The sequence below is a fragment of the Microcaecilia unicolor genome, chromosome 14 (assembly GCF_901765095.1).
Source record: "Microcaecilia unicolor chromosome 14, aMicUni1.1, whole genome shotgun sequence".
Classification (NCBI taxonomy): Eukaryota; Metazoa; Chordata; class Amphibia; order Gymnophiona; family Siphonopidae; genus Microcaecilia; species Microcaecilia unicolor.
In genome coordinates, this window is record NC_044044.1 from 26,758,780 (window position 1) to 26,784,138 (window position 25,359).

Below are 25,359 nucleotides of genomic sequence, written 5' to 3' on the forward strand. Positions count from 1 at the left end.
GCGGTAGTCTTTCCCCACCCCCTATGAATGCTCGGACTTGTAGTTCCTCCTTTCTGTGCATGCTGGGAGTGGTAGTCTTCCCCCCCCCCTATGAATGCTCGGACTTGTAGTTCCTCCTTTCTGTGCATGCTGGGAGTGGTAGTCTTTCCCCACCCCCTATGAATGCTCGGACTTGTAGTTCCTCCTTTCTGTGCATGCTGGGAGTGGTAGTCTTTCCCCACCCCCTATGAATGCTCGGACTTGTAGTTCCTCCTTTCTGTGCATGCTGGGAGTGGTAGTCTTTCCCCACCCCCTATGAATGCTCGGACTTGTAGTTCCTCCTTTCTGTGCATGCTGGGAGCGGTAGTCTTTCCCCACCCCCTATGAATGCTCGGACTTGTAGTTCCTCCTTTCTGTGCATGCTGGGAGCGGTAGTCTTCCCCCCCCCTATGAATGCTCGGACTTGTAGTTCCTCCTTTCTGTGCATGCTGGGAGTGGTAGTCTTTCCCCACCCCCTATGAATGCTCGGACTTGTAGTTCCTCCTTTCTGTGCATGCTGGGAGTGGTAGTCTTTCCCCACCCCCTATGAATGCTCGGACTTGTAGTTCCTCCTTTCTGTGCATGCTGGGAGTGGTAGTCTTTCCCCACCCCCTATGAATGCTCGGACTTGTAGTTCCTCCTTTCTGTGCATGCTGGGAGTGGTAGTCTTTCCCCACCCCCTATGAATGCTCGGACTTGTAGTTCCTCCTTTCTGTGCATGCTGGGAGTGGTAGTCTTTCCCCACCCCCTATGAATGCTCGGACTTGTAGTTCCTCCTTTCTGTGCATGCTGGGAGCGGTAGTCTTCCCCCCCCTATGAATGCTCGGACTTGTAGTTCCTCCTTTCTGTGCATGCTGGGAGCGGTAGTCTTTCCCCACCCCCTATGAATGCTCGGACTTGTAGTTCCTCCTTTCTGTGCATGCTGGGAGTGGTAGTCTTCCCCCCCCCCCCTATGAATGCTCGGACTTGTAGTTCCTCCTTTCTGTGCATGCTGGGAGTGGTAGTCTTTCCCCACCCCCTATGAATGCTCGGACTTGTAGTTCCTCCTTTCTGTGCATGCTGGGAGTGGTAGTCTTTCCCCACCCCCTATGAATGCTCGGACTTGTAGTTCCTCCTTTCTGTGCATGCTGGGAGTGGTAGTCCCTGTCCATGTGCATGAACAGGGTTGTCAGCAATCCAGGCTGCTCTGAAATCTCCCTTCTGGAACTGGGCCACTCTAGCTGTGTGACTGAGGTCAGGTGTCGTGCTGCTGTGGGCTGTGCAGAAATCTCTAGCAGTCCAACCTGTTGCCTGGTGTTGTAGTGTACATTATCTGTTTTTCACAGGCAGGGTTGCCACTGTTTCAGGTTGGTTGGTTTATTGATTGATTGATTGATAGTATTTGATATATCCCCCTTCTGGGTAAGGACAAATCATAGAAGTTAACAAAGTAAGGTTTGTAAAAATAATCAGCAATGAAGTGTTGACATTGTAAGCAGTAACTATGCCATATTTTGTATTGTTGTTTGAATATTTTTACTGCTGTAATTGTCTATTGCTTACGTTTGATTTATGCTTACTGTATATACTGCCTTGAGTTCATTCTTTCAAAAACAAAGAAAAATAAAATAAACCCAAATAGATCGTTTAAAATAAAACAGCACACATATAACCAAGTGAGGGGAACCACATCCCTTAGGCCAGGCAGTGATGGTACTGACTGCTCTAAACCCCCGGAAATGCATGAATGGAAAAGTTCCTTTTTTTTTACTGAGCTTTTTAGAATAACAACATATGTGTTGTAGGTTTGGAAGGGCAGGTTTCCTATGTATGTGTTAAGTGCATTTTTTCCAGGGTTTTCAGTTAACACCGTACAGTGCCTGACTGTGGAGGAAATTTTTGTTGCTTGTATCGAGGTGAACCCTAATCCTTGATTTGCCACCTGACCCCATGTTATAAGGAACAGGTTAATCGGGCCTGGTTTCACTCTAATGCAGCAGTTCCCAATCTTTTTGTGACTGTGACCCCCATGATTGCAGTCAAATGAAATTGTGTAACCCCCGCTGATCTGCCAAATTACCCAGTGCTAGGACAGAGACTTTTTGGCCAGTCCTGGTTTTAAAGCTAAATCCCAAAGCAGTGTGGGATTTGTAGTCTTTGAGTTTTCCCATTGAAATCAATGCTGCAGATCCCGTAATGCACTATGATGATTTGTAATTCTATTTTCTATGTAAGCCGCATTGAACCTGCTATGTGTGGGAAAGCGCGGGGTACAAATGTAATTAATAATAATAATGGCAGAAATCCAGGACCTAAAAATCTCCTTCCTGGAACTAAGGAACTTGGAAGCTCTGGGTGCAGAATAACGATGCACCTGTGGAGAGCCCACCCGGGTCCCGATTCACATTTTGGAAGCGCTGTCCTATTGCATGCAGGGACTTGTAGTTCTGATTGTCCCATTTAGTATCCCAAGAAAACCAATGCTACAAATCCAGACATGCACTGTAGTAAAACCAGGACTGGAGCACCCTGTCCTAATGACCCGGAGGTGGCAAGCCTAAGCGCTGTATGCTGTTTTTGGAAAGGATGCTCCTCGGTAAGGCTCTATCCACTGCCAAAATAAAACAAGACACAGAAGCGTATTCAATATTTACTTGACGGAGGATGTGATGGGGAGTAAAAAAAACCACACTGCAGAGCTGTTGGGTGGGGGGTACTGTACGGCTCCAGAAAAAGGAGGACACGTTAATCCAGTCCGGGCTTTGCTTCCATTGAACGCAGTGGAAGTAAAACCCAGACTGGCTCAATCTGTCCTCCTTTTTCTGGAGCCATAGGGTAACCCTAACTGTAGGGCAGGAATGAGGTACATAGGCAGAGCTGTTCAGGGAGTTTCAGTACTGGAACAGCAGGAGGTGAAGCAAGGCAGGAGTGAGGTGCATTGGTGGCAGGAGGGGGTTTCAGTACTGGCATTTATAGGGAGTGCTATGGCACAAGATAAGGTGCATTTGGTAGAGCTGTGTGGGGCCCTCGATACTAGAAAAGAAGGGAGAACGCAGGGCATGAAAGAGGTGCATTGGCAGAACTATGTGGAGGTTTCAGTACTGGAACAGCAGGGGGTGCTGCAGGGCATGAAAGAGGTGCATTGGCTGAACTATGTGGAGGTTTCAGTACTGGAACAGCAGGGGGTGCTGCAGGGCATGAAAGAGGTGCATTGGCTGAACTATGTGGAGGTTTCAGTACTAGAACAACAGGGGGTGCTGCAGGGCAGGAAAGAGGTGCATTGGCAGAATTATGTGGGGACTTCAGTACTGGAACAGCAGGAAATACACAAGATGGAAATGAGATGCACAGGTCTCTCAGTACTGGAATAGCAGGTGGTGCTGCAGGGCAGGAATGAGGTGCATGGGCAGCGCTGTGTTGAGACTCCTCATGTCTCAGGTGTTCTTTCTCTCAGGTGTGAAGGCAGAGAGAGCACGCAGGCCTTCATATCAGTGTACGCCTTCGGCATGGTGCCCAGATTAACCCAGCGGTCGCTCTTGGGGTTGTAGCAGTGCACAAGGTGTGTGTCCTTGTAGGTTTCATAAGAGTAGCCCCCAAGAACATACAGTTCCCCTAGAAAGGTGACAGAGGCAGCCACCACATGCGTGTGGGTCAGGGGAGCGATATCCGTCCATGAGTCCTCGGCTGGGCTGTACACTTCGCAGGCATACAAGTCCATGTAACCCCGTTCCCCGTGGCTCAGGCCCCCAGCCACATACAGACGTTCCCCTAGAGCTTCCATCACATGGCCCCCCCGGACGTGGGTCATGGGGGAAAGATGGGTAGAGCCAGCCGCAGGGTCGTAGTGGAAGAGATCACGGAGTATGTGGTAAATGCCAGTGCAGCCTCCAGAGACATAGATCTTACCACCGCTGACCGCCGCAGCATGCCCACAGAGGGGGAGAGGCAAGGGGTGCACGAACCTGAAAAGGAGAGAGAAGAGGAACACTCAGTCTCTCAACACAGTCCCTGAGGTTTCTACTCCCTCTGTCCCCTCTCTCTTACTTCCAAGAGTTCTTTGCCGGGTCGTAGCACTCGACTGTATCCAGGCACTGAGTGTTGCTGTTGTCTGGGTTCCCCCCCAGGACATACAGAAGCCCCCCCAAGCTCACGGCCTGAAAGTAGTTGTGCCTCTCTTGCATATCTGCCAGCCTCTCCCACGTATCCTGCAGTGGGTCGTACCTGTGGAAGAGAGGTCATTCATTAGAATCTGCTCGTATGGCGGGTTCAATGTGGCTTACATATTGCTAAAAAGGCGGTTACAAAATTTAGATTTGTAGAAATCTAACACATAATACAGAAGTACAATGATAGCTTAGGTTGATATATTAGCGTATTGTGAGAGAGGTTAATATTATTCTTTTCCATTTCTGAACTTTTCGTGATGTATGGTGGTGTACGATTAGGCAGATCCAGGGGGGAAAGACTTCTTGAAAAGATGTTACATAGTAACATAGTAGATGACGGCAGAAAAAGACCTGCACGGTCCATCCAGTCTGCCCAACAAGATAAACTCATATGTGCTACTTTTTCTGTATACCCTACTTTGATTTGTACCTGTGCTCTTCAGGGCACAGACCGTATAAGTCTGCCCAGCACTATCCCCGCCTCCCGCCACCGGCTCTGCCTACTGCTGTAATGTAAGTAAGTCACTGTTTGATGTGTGTTCATTAGCTACAATTAAATATTTCTTTAGCAAAGGTAGCAACCGTTTTTATTTTTTCTGTCCTCTTTTTTTTGTCTCCGCAAATATGGTAACCCTAGTTGGGGGGGGAAACACAGGTGGAAGATTAATAAACCTGAAAAGAGACCTAAGCATGAGCGAAAAAGAATGGGCCTGTTTTCTGAAGTAGGTTTCTCTAAGGGAATGCATTAGTGACTGATTGAGTAGGCCTAAAAGTCTAGGGAAGTGTAGAAATGAGTGAGGGAGTAGGCCTGAAAGTCTGGAAGTAGGTCTCTCTAAGGGAGTGCAGGGGTGTCTGAGGAAGAGTAGGCCTGAAAGTCTGGAAGTAGGTCTCTCTAAGGGAGTGCAGGGGTGTCTGAGGAAGAGTAGGCCTGAAAGTCTGGAAGTAGGTCTCTCTAAGAGAGAGTAGGGGTGTCTGAGGAAGAGTAGGCCTGAAAGTCTGGAAGTAGGTCTCTCTAAGGAAGAGTAGGCCTGAAAGTCTGGAAGTAGGTCTCTCTAAGGGAGTGCAGGAGTGTCTGAGGAAGAGTAGGCCTGAAAGTCTGGAAGTAGGTCTCTCTAAGGAAGAGTAGGCCTGAAAGTCTGGAAGTAGGTCTCTCTAAGGGAGTGCAGGGGTGTCTGAGGAACAGTAGGCCTGAAAGTCTGGAAGTAGGTCTCTCTAAGGGAGTGCAGGGGTGTCTGAGGAAGAGTAGGCCTGAAAGTCTGGGAGTAGGCCTCTGTTTTGCAAAATTCCAATGACCAAATGTCTGGACCCACTTAGGGGCTAATGCAGAAAGTCCAGTGGTAGAGCTGCACAAGGATGTCTAAATATGTGGCTTAGTTCTACTGCAAGCTTCATACCATGACATGCAAATGCTATGCACAGAAAGTTTTCAGCTAGTTGGGGGTGCTGGACACACGTGCACAAAAGATTCATGATATTCAAGGCTCTTTGTACACATGTCCAAACAAAAATCATACGTGAAAGCACACATCGGCGGCAGTTCTTATATGCCTAAATATGAGCCTTGCAAAAATTACTCTGCATTGCCACGGAATACTCAATGGCCTCATTAGCATTCATAGAGTTTATCCCTTGGCAATTGCGTGGTTGTTAGGCCCATGGTAGCTTTCTGCATCAGCCACTTAGGGAGGTGTGAAGGTTTGGGCATTTTATGCCATAGTGATATAAGCATATTAAACACCAAAAGAGACCTCACAGGACCTCACCTCACCACACTCTTCAGCACATCTTCCTTCCCATAGAAATGGTTCCCACCAAAGACGTATAGTATGTTGTCAAGTACAGCCACAGCATGACGGAAGCGTGGCATGTCCGGGAGGGTGCTCAGGGCCTTCCACTCAATGTGTTTGACCAAGCCAATACCGCTAATGAACCGGTGGGCGAACCATAAGTCCTGACTGGGCACGCGACTGGATAGGTTCCTGGTGAGGCTATCTCCTCCCACGATGACCAACACATGGCTCGGCAAGCGAATCCTGCAGGGCAGCTGGCTCAGAACAGACGGACCCTTGGGTACGCTCAACAGGGAAGCCTCAAGGACCTTGTAACACTTCTCGGAAGGCGCCATCAGATCAGCAGCAATGACCTGCCTGAGTTCTCGGTTAGTCATGAGTGGGAAGCGGACACACTTCATGACTTTGGCAGCCTGGGAAAGTCGGGCCTCCCTGTCCTCATCAACCCAGCATAGAACAGCTTGGAAGACCTCAAATTCCATGGTGGTATAGAGACCATCTTGGCTTAGGAGGGCCACCAGCTGGTCCATCTTGAGATCTTGGAACTTGGGCACCTGTGCCACCTCCTTGAAGTTCCTAAGGATGAAGTCCTCAGTCTCCTGCCTCAGCTCGGGCAGATCGAAGGCCTCAGCCAGAGCCAGGACATCCAAACTGTGTTCTGACTCCATATTCTCTCTGAAAAACCGGTAGCAGAGCTGCAGGATGCCAGACATCTGGTAGGGTAGGGCTGCCTCAGTGACTTCAAAAACATTGTCCCAGCCAAGGAGAAGAGAACCAGAGTAGATGAAGGAGATAAACAGGGATAAGTCTGCTGAAGAGAAGGTGCTGAGGGACACCATGTCTTGATGGGCCTCCTTCATACCACTGGTAAACATTCCACGGAAGAAGTCGCTGCCTGCAGCCAGGATCACTCGGTGTACTGTAACAAGAGCAAAGGACAGAGATTAACGAGTGGGTTTCAAGAACCAGCCATCATGACTGGCTGTGACAGTAATCATGAAAATTGCATTAATGCAAGACCTTATACAAAGTAATACATTGTGCAGCCACCTCTGGGGTGGAAAAGTTGGCCAACATTGCCTTCCAAGGGGAATACCAGGACGGAGAGGACTGGAAATTGTTTTTGAGGGCTTTGAAAGCAGTGTGAAAACAAGGCTGTGGTGGGAGGATTGGGGGGGGCATGGTGAAAAATATTTTACAGACGTTGAGAGGCGGAGAAGTTAAGAACAAGCCTGAAAAAAATGAAGAATTGCTATTTTTTCAGAAATAGACATTTGCAGTCCCGTGATCACTGTAGGACAGCTTACGTCCTGAGCTCCTCCTGCATGTACTTCAGAGGAATCTTCCCGACCTACCTTTCAGGGATATCCCATCTGCCTGTAGCTCCAAATCCCATCCAATCCCATGTCTTTGCAGCTCCTGGATGCCCCTCAAGTTCTGAAGCTTCTCTTCGGATGCCAGCACCTCCTTGTGGTCTTGTAGTGCAGGATTAAGGAATTGTTTGCATAGGGCAGCCACCCTGGGTGCCCCTAGAGCTTCTGACACCCGAAGAACCTCCATCGCTGAATCTTTGCTGACATCACAGTGGCCCTCGTAGGCAAAGTCCAGGAGGGCTTCCAAGCCACAGCAGGTGGCCTTCCCCTCCAGATCCACCATATTGCGCTGCCCCTGCTCCAGGATCTCGGCAAAGAAAGTGCTTACAGCGGCCAGAGGGAGACAGTGAGTCTGGTAGAGTCTCCCTTCCAACGCCAGGCATATGTCCACAAGGAGACCCTGCTCCCTCAGCTGGCACAGGGAACAGAAAAAATCATCCACGTAGTCCAAGTTCTGGAGCTCCTGGAGATCTACAGAAGACTCCTTCTCCTGTTCAAGTGTCCCAGCATCCATCTTGCCACATAAATCCCTGGATCTGGTGGAAGAAGGGTCTCCCTGGGAACCCTCCATATAAGACATCTTTCCAGGAAAGATTCCAAGCTCTTGGAAACAGCTGGAAGATAAAAAGCATTAATGAGGCTCAGATTTCAATACAAAGGTACAGGAACCTACAAATCTCTCTGAAAACAAGTATTAGACTTCAGGTTTACTCAGTGCTAGAGGTGATAGGCTTTGTATCCCTGTGTCCATCCCCTGAGCCCTCAAGTCCTAGAGGTGATAGGTTCTGTGTCCCTGTGTCCATCCCCTGAGCTAGAGGTGACAGGCTCTGTATCCCTATATAAGTACATAAGTATTGCCACACTGGGACAGACCAAAGGTCCATCAAACCCAGCAGTTTCCCAACAGTGGCCAATCCAGGTCACAAATACCTGGCAAGATCATAGAAAAGCTCAATACATTTTATGATGCTTATCCTAGAAATAAGCAGTGGATTTTCCCAAGTCCATCCTAATAATGGCTTATGACCAGAGGTGTAGCTAGGTGGGGTGCAGCTGCTCCCCCAAATGGATCTTGACTAAAATGGTGCCTATGTGGATCAGCCCTCCAGCTTCACACTGATGCCTTTTTTAACAAAAGGTCTGCTCCCCCTGACATCAAAACCTGGCTACGCTTCTGCTTATGACTCTTCTTTTAGGAAATGCTCCATACCTTTTTTAAACCCTGCTAAGCTAACTGCTTTTACCACATTCTCTGGCAACGAATTCCAGAGTTTTATTTCCGATCTGAGGAAGAAGGGCAACCTTCGAAAGCTAATCAAGAAATGTATTAAGTTATGTCCAATAAAAAAGGTATCATCTTATTTTCTTTTCCATGTTTTATTTTGTTTGATTTCTATTGATAACCTTAAGAGTGGACTAACACGGCTACCACACTCCTCTACTTGTTGAGTGAAGAAATACTTGCTCTGATTTGTTTTAAATTTACTACTTTGTAGCTTCTTTGCATGCCCCCTAGTCCTAGTATTTTTGGAAAGAGTAAACAAACGATTCACATCTACCCGTTCCACTCCACTCATTATTTTATAGACCTCTATCATATCTCCCCTCAGCTGTCTCTTCTCCAAGCTGAAGAGCCCTAGCCGCTTCAGCCTTTCCTCATAGGGAAGTCGTCCCATCCCCTGAGTCTTCAAGATAAAGGAGAAGGCAATGCCCCTCTCTCCGGTCCTGCTTCATTCCCTCTAGCCTTTCCTGCATAAAGTACATATTAGCAAGTTTTAAATGTCAGTTCCCCTGCAAGCAGGATATTATTTCTTACTCAATAAGTTCTCCCAGGAGCTCTGTGCTGTGGACCACATCTGAGGGCTGAAACTTCTTTAACTGGCTGTGTTATGTCCTTGCTGTCTGCCCTCGAGAACGTCCCTGGCTTCTGTCCGAAGAGTGGAGTTAATTATAGCAAAGGAAAGCTGCCTCAGTCACTCTTGGTGCCCACATGGTGTATATGTTTGTGGGTCTGTTTGTGTTGTTTTGTCTGACCAGTGCCTCTGTGCAAGTGTGTCTCTTTCAGTGTGTGTTTGTCTCTGCTTTGTGATTTTCAGCTCATAATCTGCATAGCTTTAGTGGGTGCAGGTAGGTTTCATTGAGGCAGTGTGACAAAGACAGAGGAAGTTCTGAATGTGTTCCTCTTGCAGGATCCTCTCTCCTGTGTTGTTTTTTTAATTCTCAGGAAGGCAAAGTAATTATCCTCTAATGACCCTTATTTAAATCTTTTTTAAAAAATGAATAAATTATCTCTGTCCCAGAGGGTGTGAGGGAAGGGTGTCCCAGATGAACTGGCTGGTCTTCTCTGTCATGGCCTACCTGCTGTCCACAGGTGCAGGGGGGAATATAACCCTGCCAATGAATCCCCATCAGCCTCTGCTCTTCTCACCCTACAGTGGGTAGGTGTTGAGCCTGAGAGATGGCTGGAGGCAGCTGGAGACTCACAGTGGTATGGTCCAAAGCTGCCAAGTTATTCAGTGCCAGGAGGGAGATTTTTTGGGCCAGTCCCAGACCGGTTTTGATCCCAAAGCAGTGTGGAATTTGTGGTCAGACCTTGTGCATGGCCACTTTCCTTGCTCCTTTCCATCCGTCTCTCATCGAGGAGCCATGAGGCAGAACCTTTCCTTGTTAGAGGAAGCTTGCATAAGTTGGTGCTTGAAACAGAAGCCCCCAACTCTCAGCCCATCCACTCAGTTAAATTTATTGCATTTTATTAGGGTGGATATGAAGTATAACAGCAGATTCACTTGTATGGAGCAACATTGCCATCTGGTGATGGATGGCGGTATTGCCTGAAAATATATCAACACCAGCTCTCTGAGCAGCAAAGGACCTTGATCTGCAGGTGTCTGCAGGGAAGAAATAGGATTCAAGAGGGTCATTTTTACATATGCCTCCTCCTGAATCATATTCTACAGGTGCTGCTGTTCAGATCCACGTTGGAAAGCCAGTCCAGTTAGGATTGCCAGTTACCCAATAGAAAGCCTAAAGTTGCTCCAGGGACATCATTACTACTACTACTATTTAGCATTTCTATAGCGCTACAAGGCGTACGCAGCGCTGCACAAACATAGAAGGAAGACAGTCCCTGCTCAAAGAGCTTACAATCTAATAGACAAAAAATAAGGTAATCAAATCAATTAATGTGGTCAGGAAGGAGGAGAGGAGGGTAGGTGGAGGCGAGTGGTTACGAGTCAAAAGCAATGTTAAAGAGGTGGGCTTTCAGTCTAGATTTAAAGGTGGCCAAGGATGGGGCAAGACGTAGGGGCTCAGGAAGTTTATTCCAGGCGTAGGGTGCAGCGAGGCAGAAGGCGCGAAGTCTGGAGTTGGCAGTAGTGGAGAAGGGAACAGATAAGAAGGATTTATTCATGGAGCGGAGTGCACGGGAAGGGGTGTAGGGAAGGACGAGTGTGGAGAGATACTGGGGAGCAGCAGAGTGAGTACATTTATAGGTTAGTAGAAGAAGCTTGAACATCATTCTTCAGATATGCATAGCAATAAAAGCCACAGCGGTGGCCCAACCTTTAAACTCATAAATCCAGTTGCCGGGCTCTGCCCCTTCTGATTCAAGCATTATTTCTAGGTCATCTTATATATATTTTTTCTTACTTCCCCGAGCCCTTGTTCTTCATCTATCTGTGCTGTATTCATGCTTTCTTCATCTATCTGTGCTGTAGTCATGCTGTATCAGTGTGATTCCTGCACGTGATTCCGATAAAGATCAGCTCTTCAGTTGTTGGTGCTGTGTTGCTGCTTTATATGTGTCACTGTGATACCTGCATGGGGGGATTTTCTGATGAAGATGATCAGCCTTGCAACACCATTGCTGGGTTAGAGGGTGTAGTTTAATGGTTAGCGCAGCAGCCTGAGAACCAGGGGGAAATGGTTCAAGTCCCTACTGCAGCTCCTTGTGACTCTGAGCAAGTCACTTAATCCTCTATTGCCCTTGTATATAAGCATAGCAAACCAGAGGATGCTACGGGGCAAGAGAGAAGACTCATTGACTGAGCCATGTAGAGGGGTTGGAGTAGGCACAGCAGGGCAGAAATGAGGTGCACAGAACAGAGACACCCTTCTTGCACCAGCAAGTCCATAGTAATATAACAGATGATGGCAGTTAAGGACCGCCCCCCCCCCCCAAAAAAAAAGGAGTAGGGGAAGATGGCTCTTCTCAAACAACAAAGGAGACATGTGGATGGATTAAAGGCTTTATTGCAAAAACATCAAACTCGACTCGACACAGCAAAGATATAGTGGAATTGGAAAAGGTGCAGCGAAGGGCGACTAAAATGACAGCGGGGATGGGACGACTTCCCTATGAAGAAAGACTAAGGAGGCTAGGGCTTTTCAGCTTGGAGAAGAGACGGCTGAGGGGAGACATGATAGAGGTATATAAATAATGAGTGGAGTGGAACAGGTGGATGTGAAGCGTCTGTTCACGCTTTCCAAAAATACTAGGACTAGGGGGCATGCGATGAAACTACAGTGTAGTAAATTTAAAACAAATCGGAGAAAATGTTTCTTCACCCAACGCATAATTAAACTCTGGAATTCGTTGCCGGAGAACGTGGTGAAAGGCGGTTAGCTTGGCAGAGTTTAAAAAGGGGTTAGACGGTTTCCTAAAGGACAAGTCCATAAACCGCTACTAAATGGACTTGGGAAAAATCCACAATTCCGGAATAACATGTATAGAATGTTTGTACGTTTGGGAAGCTCGCCAGGTGCCCTTGGCCTGGATTGGCCGCTGTCGTGGACAGGATGCTGGGCTCGATGGACCCTTGGTCTTTTCCCAGTGTGGCATTACTTATGTACTTATGTACAGCAGCCGTCCATCCAGTCTGCCCAGCAAGGTGTAACTGCCTCTCTGTTAAGGTTATCCCAGTGCTTAGATACCATCCTCTTGGCAAAGTTATTCATCTCTGAAGAGTCACATTAAACAACTTATTAAGACTGTCCTTTTTAAATTGAGAGTGTTGAGGAGAAGGAGAGAGAGTTGCTTTCTGCTTCTAATTTCCATATGATTTTGCAGAGTTGTGTACCACATTTCGACGATTGTAACTCGTTACTTGCGGGTCTTCCAGCTTCTACGCTGAAGTCGCTTCAGGTTGCGCAGAACTCTGCGGCTCGTATGATTGCACAGATTCCACGCCATGAGCATTGTTTCCCCAGATCTGGCTTCTTTGCATTGGTTGGCCATTGATAAAAAAAAAAAAGGATTCCTTTAACAAATGTAACTTTTAGCTTTTAAGGTTTTGAAGAACGATGCTCCAGCTATCATGTCCTCTACTTTGAAGTTGTAAAAATCCAGTAAGAACCTTTCCCTGTCCATGGAGGGCTCACAATCTAAAGTTTGTACCTGAGGTAATGGAGGGTTAAGTGACTTGCCCAAGATCACAAGGAGCAGCAGAGGGATTGGAAACTGGCCACCTCCATTCAAATCCCGCCGCTGCTCCTTGTGATCTTGGGCAAGTCACTTAACCCTCCATTGCCTTAGGTACAAACTTAGATTGTGAGCCCTCCTGGGACAGAGAAATATCCAGAGTACCTGAATGTAACTCACCTTGAGCTACTACTGAAAAAGGTGTGAGCAAAATCTAAAATAAATAAGATTCTGGAATCTTAAAGAGTGACAAGATTCCATCTAGAATCTCAAAGAGTAGTGACATTCCATGTAGAACCCCAAAGAATAGCAAGATTCCGGAGTGGAGGAGTGGCCTAGTGGTTAGAGCACTGGTCAGTTCAAATCCCACTGCTGCTCCTTGTGATCTTGGGCAAGTCACTTAACCCTCCATTGCCTCAGGTACAAACTTAGATTGTGAGCTCTCCTGGGTCAGAGAAATATCCAGAGTACCTGAATGTAACTCACCTTGAGCAAAGGTGTGAGCAAAATCTAAAATAAATAAGATTCTGGAATCTTAAAGAGTGACAAGATTCCATCTAGAATCTCAAAGAGTAGTGACATTCCATGTAGAACCCCAAAGAATAGCAAGATTCCGGAGTGGAGGAGTGGCCTAGTGGTTAGAGCACTGGTCAGTTCAAATCCCACTGCTGCTCCTTGCAGGTACAAACTGGATGAAAAGAACAGTGCTCAAATGTTCTAATTGTTAGTGTCAGGGATTTTGATTATATATGCAATATTGTAATCCACTGGGATCCGTGGACTTTGCAGAAAATAAATATATATTAAAAAAAAAAAAAACTTTCCAAAAAGGAAAGAGGGGGGGTTACTTGTTATTTACTACAGAAGAATTGGTGGTGCCTGGGAGGAGAAGGGGGAATGTCCCTGTTCCAGTATCACAATGCTACTGTTGTCTAGTCAAACTCTTTCCTTCCCCCCCCCCCCCCCCCATGGAAAGTTCAACCCTTTATTTAACACTCTGCAAATACTAAGCACATTGGTAGAGCCAATGGGCACTGAAATCCTTACAATGGGACACCTGATAAGATCAACCTGAGTCAAGCCAGTTCATTCCAGCTCTGGAGGCCAACCTGTTTAAAAAAAAAAAAAAAAGAAATTCTCCCCTTACCCCGTCCAGAATCCTCCAGCATTTCTGCTTTGATCCATCACTTTATCCCTTCAGATTGTTCACTTTTCAAACATATATTATGGGATAAACATAAAGGAATCCTGTGCAGAAGGAATGGATCCTCTGAAGCTTAGCCGAGATTGGGAGGCGGGGTTGGTGTTTGGGTGGTGGGGCTAGTTCTGGGCAAGACTTCTAGGTCTGTGTCCTGAAAATGGGGCTGGTTCTGGGCAAGACTTCTACGGTCTGTGTCCTGAAAATGGCAGATACAAATCAAGGTAAGGTATACACAAGAAGTAGCACATATGACTTTATCTTGTTGGGCAGACTAGATGGACCGTGCAGGTCTTTTTCTGCCGTCATCTACTACGTTACTATGTTATATTGTATTGGCAGTACTTTGTCCGGTGGTGCGGAGGGCTACCCTGATCCTTAAACTTTTAGATGGGAGGCGGGGCTGGTGTTTGGGTGGTGGGGCTAGTTCTGGGCAAGACCTCTGCGGTCTGTGTCCTGAAAATGGGGCTAGTTCCGGGCAAGACTTCTGCGGTCTGTGTCCTGAAAATGGGGCTAGTTCTGGGCAAGACCTCTGCGGTCTGTGTCCTGAAAATGGGGCTAGTTCCGGGCAAGACTTCTGCGGTCTGTGTCCTGAAAATGGGGCTAGTTCCGGGCAAGACTTCTGCGGTCTGTGTCCTGAAAATGGGGCTAGTTCCGGGCAAGACTTCTACGGTCTGTGTCCTGAAAATGGCAGATACAAATCAAGGTAAGGTATACACAAGAAGTAGCACATATGACTTTATCTTGTTGGGCAGACTAGATGGACCGTGCAGGTCTTTTTTTTCTGCCGTCATCTACTATGTTACTATGAGGCATATTTTCAAAGCACTTTGGGAGGCTAAGTTCCATAGGTTTCTATGGAACTTTGGGAGGCTAAGTGCTTTGAAAATGAGCCTCCAAGTCTTCCTCACAATGAAATTGGCCTAACATTGTTTAGCATTGTAGTCGAATATTATCTCTGTAGAATAGTGACCCCCCCTCCCCCCCCCCCCCCCCCCAACCACTGATCTCTCCAGTGAACTTCCTTTAGCTGTTCTCTGACATATGGGTCTCAGATGCTGTAGAAGGGGGACACTTACACTCCCTTCCTTCCTAATCCACCACAAAATTTAGGAGTCACCCCGTATGTGATTGGCAATCAGACGCAGTCTGGATCTAAGACTGCGGGTTTAGAAGCAGCTTCACTGAGAGCGAATGGTTGTAGCCTAATGGTTAGTGCAGCAGCTGGAGAATCAGGAGAATTGGGTTTAATTCCCACTGCAGCTCCTTGTGACTCTCTGGGTAAGTCACTTAACCCTCTGTTGCCCCTGGTACAAAATAAGCACCTGTATGGAATATGTAAACCACAGAAAGGCAGTATATCAAGTCCCAGCCCAATGTTCCTTCTGGATGTTGCCCCTGCCGTCCAAAAGGCTAGGCTAAGGACTGAGAGAGAAAACCCACGCTGAAAGAATTTTCCCAGCACTTTCTAGCATCTGAATGATTTAGCTCCAACAAATGAAGTCAAATACAGTCATTCTGATTATTCAGAGAACCCAAGGAATACAGCACAAACTACTGAAGAGCAGATCTTTATCAGAGCCCTCCATGCAAGTGTCACGCTGATTTGTGCAAAGCACGAATACAGCACAGACAGATCTTCAACTGGGCTCCATTCCTCATCTGTTTGTGCTGAATGATAGGTACGGGCAGTGTTCTTTCCTCTCCTGTGGTCTCTCTTCAGTTGTTTGTACTGTATTCGTGTAGGGTTCATTTAGCCGTTGTTGCTACCATGTACTTATAGCAATCAGAATAATAACAGTCCCTTATAAACATTGGGGGGGGGGGGGGGGAGAGATTGACCCTGCAACTCTTGTCTGGTCCTTCGGCACATAACCATCAGGATATCTAGACTGCCCCAACTTGACATTTCGTCCTTTAGATTGTAAGCTCCGTCGAGCAGGGACTATCCTTCTTTGTTAAACTGTACAGCGCCGCGTAACCCTAGTAGCGCTCTAGAAATGTTAAGTAGTAGTAGTAGTATTACATATAGCAGTGATTTAACCAGAGCTGAGATTGTGATGTCATAATGCCTCAATCCACCAATGCCTAAGAGCCAACCTCATCAGTGATGTCACAATGGCTTGGCTTACTATTATTACATATAGCAGTGATTTAACCAGCTGAGATTGTGATGTCATAATGCCTCATTCCACCAATGCCTAATAGCCAACCTCATCAGTGATGTCACAATGGCTTGATTGGCCTATATTTGTCTCACTCTTATCTATTAAAGGGCCCTAAATGATGATCGTGGAAAGGGCTCCAGATCAGGGGTTGCACTTCCAGAAGATCCAGAAGCAACTGTGACTGTCTCCACCCCCAGCCCCTTTAGGCAAAATTTGTGCCCCTATCCCAGGGCATTGTTGAACATGGGGGTAGGGGGGGGGGTTGATCTTCTGCCAATAAACTGAGTCCCAAATGCATGATCCCTACACCGTATTCAGCTGGAATTTCTTTGATTATAGAATGAACACAGGACTGGGATGGCGAGGGGGGGGGGGCTACAGAAATCAGGGTCATTAGCAGGGGCGTAGCCAGACAACAGATTCTGAGTGGGCCTAGGCAAGAAGTGGGTGGGCACCAAGTGTTCTTCACCACCACCCCACCACCAAAAAAATATCTCAGCTGACGAGAAAACGCTTCTTTCCACCTTGGCTTACCATGAAAGGGAAGCCTTCAGCTGATAGAGCTTGGGATCTCCACCAGCTACCACTAAATGTGTGCTACTGTTGGGTGGGCCTGAACCCAGGGCCCACCCAGGCCCACCTGTGGCTACGCCACTGAAAGCGATCAGCCCGTGGCAGGATGTATTACAGGAACACTCAGCCCTGCTTCGCGGTCCTGTTGCAACAAGGGTTTCGGCTGTAGATTTAAGGATACCTTATTGTTTATCCACTCCTACCCTAGCTGAGATAATATTTAATCACCTCTCTGACCTCATGTGCAACTCCGTATTTTCTAATTCCTCTTACTCTCTTACCTATCTATATTTTCCATCTTTGCTTATACCCTATGCTGTCTATTAAAACGTTTTATTACGTATTGTGTTGAATAGTATAATATGCCATACTTTGTATTGTTATTTGAATATTTTTACTACTACTACTACTACTATTTAGCATTTCTATAGTGCTACAAGGCGTACGCAGCGCTGCACAAACATAGAAGAAAGACAGTCCCTGCTCAAAGAGCTTACAATCTAATAGACAAAAAATAAAGTAAGCAAATCAAATTAATTAATGTGTACGGGAAAGGAAGAGAGGAGGGTAGGTGGAGGCGAGTGGTTACAAGTGGTTACGAGTCAAAAGCAATGTTAAAGAGGTGGGCTTTCAGTCTAGATTTAAAGGTGGCCAAGGATGGGGCAAGACGTAGGGGCTCAGGAAGTTTATTCCAGGCGTAGGGTGCAGCGAGACAGAAGGCATTTTTACTGCTGTAATTGTCTATTGCTTATGTTTGATGTATTCTTACTGTACAACGCCTTGAGTGAAATCCTTCAAAAAGGCGGTAAATAAATCCTAATAAATACTGGAATGGGTAGAGGGGATGTGATAGGAAAGATTTGGCCCTTGAAAAAGGAGATGTACACTGTTAGGAAGACCCCCTCCCTCTTTTTCCATGTGTTCTCATGCAGAAAACAATTTCATGGGAAAGGGGAGATTGAGGGACATGGCTGCTCTTACCTCTCTGCTCAGGAAGGATTTTATCCTTGACTTAAACCCGAGCATCTCGGATTTCCACAGCAGATTGACAGGAGGCACATTGTAGGGTCCCCTGTCCTCACTCTGGCATCAGGGTCTCCGCTAACAAATGTCTGAACGGAGTGCTCTGTTTTGGGTCACCCCTGTTGCACTGCTTAGTTCAAACAGTGATGCGAATAGGGCACAAACAAGTGAAGGATTAGGGGCCCCTGCCTGCCATCTGTTACCTCTGCAGGGGCCCATCTTTGTCCTTTTTGGGGGGGCTCTGGGATGCTGCCTGGCTCTTGATAATTGCGGTTTTCAGATACCCCCAGATGCACAGACTATGACAGTGCGTAAAGACCTCCCAGTCCTGGCCCATTTTTCCCTTCTTTTCTCTGGGAATGTGAATACAGCACAAATAGCTGAAGAGGGATCCCTGGAGAGAGAGAGAGGGTGGGAAGGGCAGAATTTGTCCTTTATGCTCTAAAAACTATTACATATATAGGAATAAAGAAAAAACATAATTAAGAAAGTAGAACAAGGAATGGGATCCAATGGAGATGTGAAAGAGCCCAGGAATGAGCAAGGATCATATTATATATTTATTTATCCATTCATAAGTACATAAGTATTGCCATACTGGGAAAGACCAAAAGTCCATCAAGCCCAGCATCCTGTTTCCAACAGTGGCCAATCCAGGTCACAAATACCTGGCAAGATCCCCAAAAAGTACAAAACATTCTATACTGCTTATCCCAGAAATAGTAGATTTTCACCATACTGGGTCAGAACAATGGTCCATCTATATCAGTATCCTGTTTCCAACAGTGGCAAATCCAGGTCACAGGTACCTGACAGAATTCCAAATAGTAGCAACGTTCCATGCTACCAGTCCCAGGGCAAGCTTGGCTTTCCCATGTCTGTCTCAATAGCAGACTTATAGACTTTTCCTCTAGGAACTTGTCCAAAACTTTTTTTTAAACCCAGATACACTAACCACTGTTACCACACCCTCCCCCCTTCCAGTCCCACAATCCCTCCATAAAGAGGCAATATTCCCCCTTTCTACTATGGAAGTGCCACAAGGCTGCTTCTATCAGCAGTAGGGTGGAATGGGGGATCTTGCCTCACCTGTCCATTGTGGGCTGGTATCTTCCCCTTTTTATGTACAATCTGGTCATTGCTAGGCTAGCTATGAAATATTTAGGAATACCAGCTACAACTGTCCCTTGTGAGTGTTTTCCTATCAGGACACTTAGAGGGGCATTTTAGATATGACTTTTTAAGTCTGACTTTAGATGGTTTGCCCTAGTGGTTAGGGTGGTGGACTTTGGTCCTGAGGAACTGAGTTCAATTCCCACTTCAGGCACAGGCAGGTCCTTGTAACTCTGGGCAAGTCACTTAACCCTCCATTGCCCCAGGTACAAATAAGTACCTGTATACAATATGTAAGCCGCATTTTGTCCATTTCTGAAAAAGCAAAACATCTTTTTTTTTTTTTTTTTTGAAAATACCATATGTAATATGTTTTTATGCTCTGTGTTATTACCTTTTTGGTCATAGAGGCTGGTAACTAATATTTTCAATCACATTGTTTAGGGGTGGGAGGGGGTCAGCGATCACCGGAGCAGCGAGGGGGAGTCATCCCTAATTCAATTCAGTGGTAATTTAGGGCACCTTTTTGTGCCTTATTTGTTCTAAAAATAGGTCTAGACCAAAACATTAAAGTTTCATCCCTAGATGAAACTTTTCATTTTGTTTCATTATGGCTATAAAACATCCAAGTGTTAGGTATGCCCTAATCTTACCCTCATCCCACCTCCAAAATGCCCCCGACATGCCCCCTTCATTCATTCATAATTGTCTCAAAATAACCACTTGCTGCAGAAACATTGGGAAGGTTTGGAATCGAAAATCAAAACTTCAAAGCAACAAAATGCAATGCACCAAAAGGAAATATCCCATCTCCTCCCGGATTAGACTATAAACATTATGGAAAGGACATAATTAGTGAAGTTACCAACAAGAAAACAGTAATAGCGAGGATGCAACCCAGCTTCATTACCCATCACCCTTAACCAGGGCTTTTCTTGAGGGGGTACTTGGGGGTACTGAGTACCGGCACCTTTTCCGTTGTCTGCTAAAATTGACCCATGGACCCCAAGTTTTAATGAAAGAGCTCAGGCTCTACACACCAATTCTGCCTTGTCATAGATTCTGTGACTGGTTGCAGGGGGCCTGGCTTTTGTGGGGTGGGTCCCTCAGTGATCACCCCACCCCTGAAGGGTGGTCTGGCATTTGAGTACCGGCACCTTTTTGCTAAAAAAAAAAAAAAATGCACTGCTCTTAACTAAACTCCTTAGGGAAGCAGGTAAACCAGACTCTTTTCGAATCTAAAAAAGACAAGGAATTATAAAGAGGCATTTAACACCCAGGAAAGAAATAGTTTGCGTCTTTCCTGTGTTGCTCATGCAATATCTAGATATATCCATACATTCTTTCTCCTAGACATTTGAGTATTTGTTTCCAGGGTTCATCGCTGGAGGTTGATATTTTCTTAGGGATATACGGCCACTGCTGCTTTTATGGACTAACAATCAGAGTTCCTTCTCCCTGCCCCCTGTGTCTTTGGATAGGGGGAAGAGGGTCCCTGGCACTGTCCCCCCTCCCCCTCCTGGGAGATTTTGTTTAATTAAGGCTGCTTGCCAGGGGTTAATTCTCCTCTGGACTGGTCTCAGCTGCCAGGGCTGTGGATTAACCCAGGAGGTGGCCTGTACCTGGGGACCACCTGCTAGTTAGCCACACCCTCACTTTCTGCTTGCCTTAGGAGATCTCCTCTGTCTGTTTTTAACTATCACTTCAGTTTTTCTTCCTCTGGCATCTCTCACTTCTTATAAACCTATATAAATGGAAGCACCACGTAAATACCCCAAGTCTAACAAATCAACTCGTACAACTCCTTAGGCTCAAACAAATAATATTTTTTTAAAATTTTCTCTTAATGCAATTTTAAAACAATTCTACACAAAAAAGTTGTGTATATCAAAATGTGCTCAGTCCGTGCCTGGTGCAACCATTATATCCCCAGGGAGAATATGTGGTCATCATGTCACAGTTGGAAAAGCATCACTGCACATTCAATGTTCCGCCTCCTTAAATGTATGTACATACACCCAGACCAGATATAAGGCCTTCACCATATATGAGATAGTATAATAAATTTAAATTAGCACATTTTTGACAAAACATTGCCCAACCTTCTTAGACCCTACTAGCTCACTCCTGCACTAAATATATGAAGGTACATGCATACTCACTGATATAACTATCCCCACAAACAAAACAACCAAATCTGTCCAAAAAAATGCACAGCAAATATTATTATAATCACTTCCCATAACATAGTAACATAGTAGATGACGGCAGAAAAAGACCGGCATGGTCCATCCAGTCTGCCCAACAAGGTAAACTCACATGTGCAACTTTTTGTGTATACCTTACCTTGATTTGTACCTGTCCTTTTCAGGGCACAGACCGTGTAAGTCTGCCCAGCACTATCCCTGTCTCCCAACCACCAGTCCCGCCTCCCACCACCGGCTCTGGCACAGACCGTATAAGTCTGCCCAGCACTATCCCCGCCTCCCACCACCGGCTCTGGCACAGACCGTATAAGTCTGCCCAACACTATCCCCGCCTCCCACCACCGGCTCTGCCACCCAATCTCGGCTAAGCTCCTTAGGATCCATTCCTTCTGAGCAGGATTCCTTTATGCTTAAGGATATCTCGTGCTCTTGTTGGTGCTCAAAACATACTCATACATTCATCCATGCTTTCTCTCAATTTCAGTACTTTGTTCCCTTTAACTCTGGCCGAGTTTCACACATCTTCATCAGAAAGGGAAACTATAAACAAAGAAATTCAGTAGGGAGATAGACCCTATCAAATCAATTGTTAACCTCTTTAAAGGGTACTTACTCATAACAAAACCATTATAATCCTATAAGGGTCAACTGTGACATGATGGCCACATATTCTCCCTGGGGATATAATGGTTGCACCAGGCACGGACTGAGCACATTTTGATATACAAAAATTTTTTGTGTAGAATTGTTTTAAAATTGCATTAAGAGAAAATTTAAAAAAAAATTATTTGTGTGAGCCTAAGGAGTTGTACGAGTTGATCTCTCACTTCTTGCCTGTTTCAGTTTCATCTCAGTGGGAAGGAAAGCTAGTGTGGTCTGTGGTTCTGCAGCAGGAAGGGCTGGAGTGTAAATTTTAAGGGGCTTCAACATTAGCTTCAGAACTTTTAGTACAAGAACAGTGCTGGGCAGACTTCTACGGTCTATGCCCTGATCGTGACTGAATAGATAGGGATGGGCTGGAGTGTGAATTTTAAGGGGCTTCAACGTTAGCTCCAGAAGTTAGTACAAGAACAGTACTGGGCAGGCTTGTATGGTCTGTGCCCTGAGATAGGCAAGGACAAATTAAACTCAGGTATACATATAAAGTATCACGTACCATGTAAAATGAGTTTATCTTGTTGGGCAGACTAGATGGACCATTCAGGTCTTTATCTGCCATCATCTACTATGTTACTATGTAAGGGTGCTTGAACAGAGACTGGAAGGGCCTGAGTGGAGCAGGTGAAGGGGAGGAGGGAGCCCGGGGGGGGGGGGGGGGAGCCCAGATTTTCCATTTCTGTATGCTTCTGACTGATAAGAACCAAGAGAAGGCAGCAGAAAGAGAAATCCCTGACATAAACCCACTCATTCCACCATCTCCCATCTCGCTTAACAAATGCACACACTTCATCCCTGTCCCCCTCCCCGCTTCCAAGATTAACTCCCTCCACCCTGCACCCCCATCCTGTTCTACCTAAAGTATTTCTTTAGTCAACCCAATAAAGCTCGGACAGCTAATGAAATCATGGGGGTGGGGGCGGGGGATGTAGTTTTGAAGATGATCCCTTCACACCTTTCCTGATGTCATTAAGTGCTGTTGGAGGGGCTGCTGAGTTTGGAAGGAGGCAGAGAGCAGCTATTGTCTTTCATTTGCCCACCCCAGGTATATAAGGAGGGTGCAAAACCTCAGAGCATTTACTAGAAGGGAGAAGGGACAGGGAAAGGGTCAGAGGGATAAGGAAGGTGAAAGGGAGACATTTAGGAAGGGAAGAGGGGGTAGAGATGGGAAGATAGAGGGTGAGAGATAAAAGAAAGGGAAAAGGAAAAGGGAGAGACAGAGAGGAAAGGGGAAAAGAGAAAGGAGGTGAGACCAGAAAAAGGAAGGAAGAGACAAAAGGGGATAGAGAGACAAGGGAAGACAGAGAGGAGGTAAAAGACAAGAGCATAAAAGGGAAAGAAAACAGGAAACAGAGACAGAGAGGAAAGGGGAAAGAGAAAAAGAGATAGACAAAGAGAAGGGAAGAGAGGAAGGGAGAAACGGGAGGTGCACGAAAGAGGAGAGAAGCAGAAAAAACAAGAAATACCGAGAAAGGGGGGAGAGAGATTTTGATGTGGGGTTGATTTTGTTGCATAATATTCCGCTTTCCACCCTACAGCACCAAGGCAGTTACAAACATAACCTCACAACGATACATTTAATACATAATCAGGAAAATCAAAGACAACAAAGAAAAAAGGAGAAAAACAGAAAAGGGAAAAAGAGACGGGAACAGTGAGTGATTGACCCAAAACCTTTGGCCTTCTCCGACCCAGGACCTGCAGGTAGGTGAGTGTGACCAAGGGGAGGGATGAAATGTGGCCAGTAAAAAGTGGCTATTGAGCCTCAGGTCACCCAAACAGGCTGAGTCAGTCCTGGATTTCCCCCCTAGTGCATGCTGAGACATGTAGTGCGTTTCTTAATTAATGATAGCACTAGGCTTCTCACTCAGCCCTTGGCTGTAATCTGCTACTGGAGCAAGTTTTACCTTATTTTCTAACTCCTCTTACTCTCTTACCTAGCTCTATGTCCCATCTAGTCTTATACCCTACACTGTCTATTAAAATGTTCTATTACGTATTGTGTTGACATTGTAAGTAGTAACTAACGCCAGGCTTTGTATTATTGGAATATTTTTACTGCTGTAATTGTCTATTGCTCATGTTTGATCTATTCTTGCTGTACACCGCCTTGAGTGAATACATCCTAATAAATAAATACAAGGAAAGGAAATAACAGAGGGGGAAAATGTTTCTGCTTTCCATTTACCTAGAAGGTCTCACCTTTTCAATTCACTTGGCTTCTGTTGTACTGTAGTTTCCCATTTAAAGAGCTCTTCCTGTCGTCACCCCTGCCAAATCCCCACTCCCTCCATGTACAAGGTTTTTGTATCTCTGGTTATTGCCCCTGCTTTTCCCCTCCTGCCCCCTCTCTCCCCCCAGCAGTTCCTGTGTCTCTGGTTATTGCTTCTGCATTTTTCCCTCCTGCTCATCTCTCTCCCTCAATAGTTCCTGTATCTCTGGTTATTGCCCCTGCTTTTCCCCTCCTGCCCCCTCTCTCCCCCCAGCAGTTCATGTGTCTCCAGTTATTGCCCCTGCTTTCTCTTTTCTGCCCTCCTCTGTCTCCTCAGTGGTTAGGTTTGTATGTCTCTGGTTATGGCTTCTGCCCTCCTCTGTCTCATCTCTACAATGTACAATTCGTGTATTTCCCCCTCTATCTCTGCTGGCAATTCTGCAGTTCCTGTATCTCTGCTAATTGCCCTTGCTTTCTCTTCTCTGCCCACTCTCTCTCCCCTCAGCCGTTCAGTTTGTGTGTCTCTGGTTACTGCTCCTGTGTTTTTCCATCCTGCCCTCCTCTATCTGATCTCTGCAGTTCCTGTACTTTCCGCTCCTGCCCCCCCCCCCCCACTTTCTCCCTAAATGGTTCCTGTATCTCTGGTTATTGTCCCTGCTTTCCCTTCCCTGCACCTCTTTTTCCTCTCAGTAATTACTGTCTTTTATTGTCCCTGCTTGTTCCCTCCTGCCCTCCCCCCCCCCACCCCACCTCAAACAGTACCTCTGTGCCAAACAGTGGAACAATAGCCTAGTGGTTAGTGCAGTGGACTTTGATCCTGGGGAACTGAGTTCGATTCCCACTGCAGCTCCTTGTGACTCTGGGCAAGTCACTTAACCCTCCATTGCCCCTGGTACAAAATAAGTACCTGAATATATGTAAACCGCTTTGAATGTACTTGCAAAAACCACAGAAAGGCGGTGTATCAAGTCCCATTTCCCTATTTCAGATTCTACATGGATTGTTGCTAGTGGAGGAGGAGTCTAGTGGTTAGTGCTTTGGACTTTGATCCTGGGAAACTGGGTTCAATTTCCACTGCAGCTCCTTGTGACTCAGGGCAAGTACCTGAATATATGTAAACCGCTTTGAATGTAGCTGCAAAAACCTCAGAAAGGCAGTATATCAAGTCCCATTTCCCTTTCCCCCTTTCCCTTATGACATCACAATATCAGAAGTGAGCCGAGTATCGGGCAATCAAGCCATTGTGACATCACTGATGAGGTTGGCTCTTATTGGTGGAATGAGTGGAGGAGTAGCCTAGTGGTTAGTGCACTGGACTTTGATCCTGGGTAACTGGGTTCAACTCCCACTGCAGCTCCTTGTGACTCTGGGCAAGTCACTTAACCCTCCATTGCCCCTGGTACAAAATAAGTACCTGAATATATGTAAACCGCTTTGAATGTAGTTGCAAAAAAACTCAGGCA

The 25,359-nt window shown here is 46.2% G+C and overlaps 1 protein-coding gene across 1 annotated transcript; it reads right to left on the reverse strand.

Moving 5' to 3' along the window:
- Window positions 1-3,410: 3,410 nt before the first annotated feature.
- On the reverse strand, window positions 3,411-9,186 carry KLHL33 (kelch like family member 33). Its single transcript, XM_030187525.1, has 5 exons — window positions 9,143-9,186; window positions 7,309-7,940; window positions 5,927-6,872; window positions 4,042-4,218; window positions 3,411-3,959 (listed from the first exon to the last, which is right to left on the reverse strand). The coding sequence occupies exons 2-5, from the start codon at window positions 7,904-7,906 to the stop codon at window positions 3,425-3,427; spliced, it is 2,256 nt and encodes a 751-aa protein (XP_030043385.1). The 5' UTR covers window positions 7,907-7,940; window positions 9,143-9,186; the 3' UTR covers window positions 3,411-3,424.
- Window positions 9,187-25,359: the final 16,173 nt, after the last annotated feature.

Excerpts from the sequence above, each read along its gene's own strand:
- KLHL33 (XM_030187525.1), bottom strand. The coding sequence starts at position 7,906 with ATGTCTTATATGGAGGGTTCCCAGGGAGACCCTTCTTCCACCAGATCC. Across the intron at positions 4,219-5,926 it reads GTGCTGAAGAGTGTGGTGAG|GTACGACCCACTGCAGGATA; the intron begins GTGAGGTCCTGT and ends TCTCTTCCACAG. Across the intron at positions 3,960-4,041 it reads CCGGCAAAGAACTCTTGGAA|GTTCGTGCACCCCTTGCCTC; the intron begins GTAAGAGAGAGG and ends TCTCCTTTTCAG.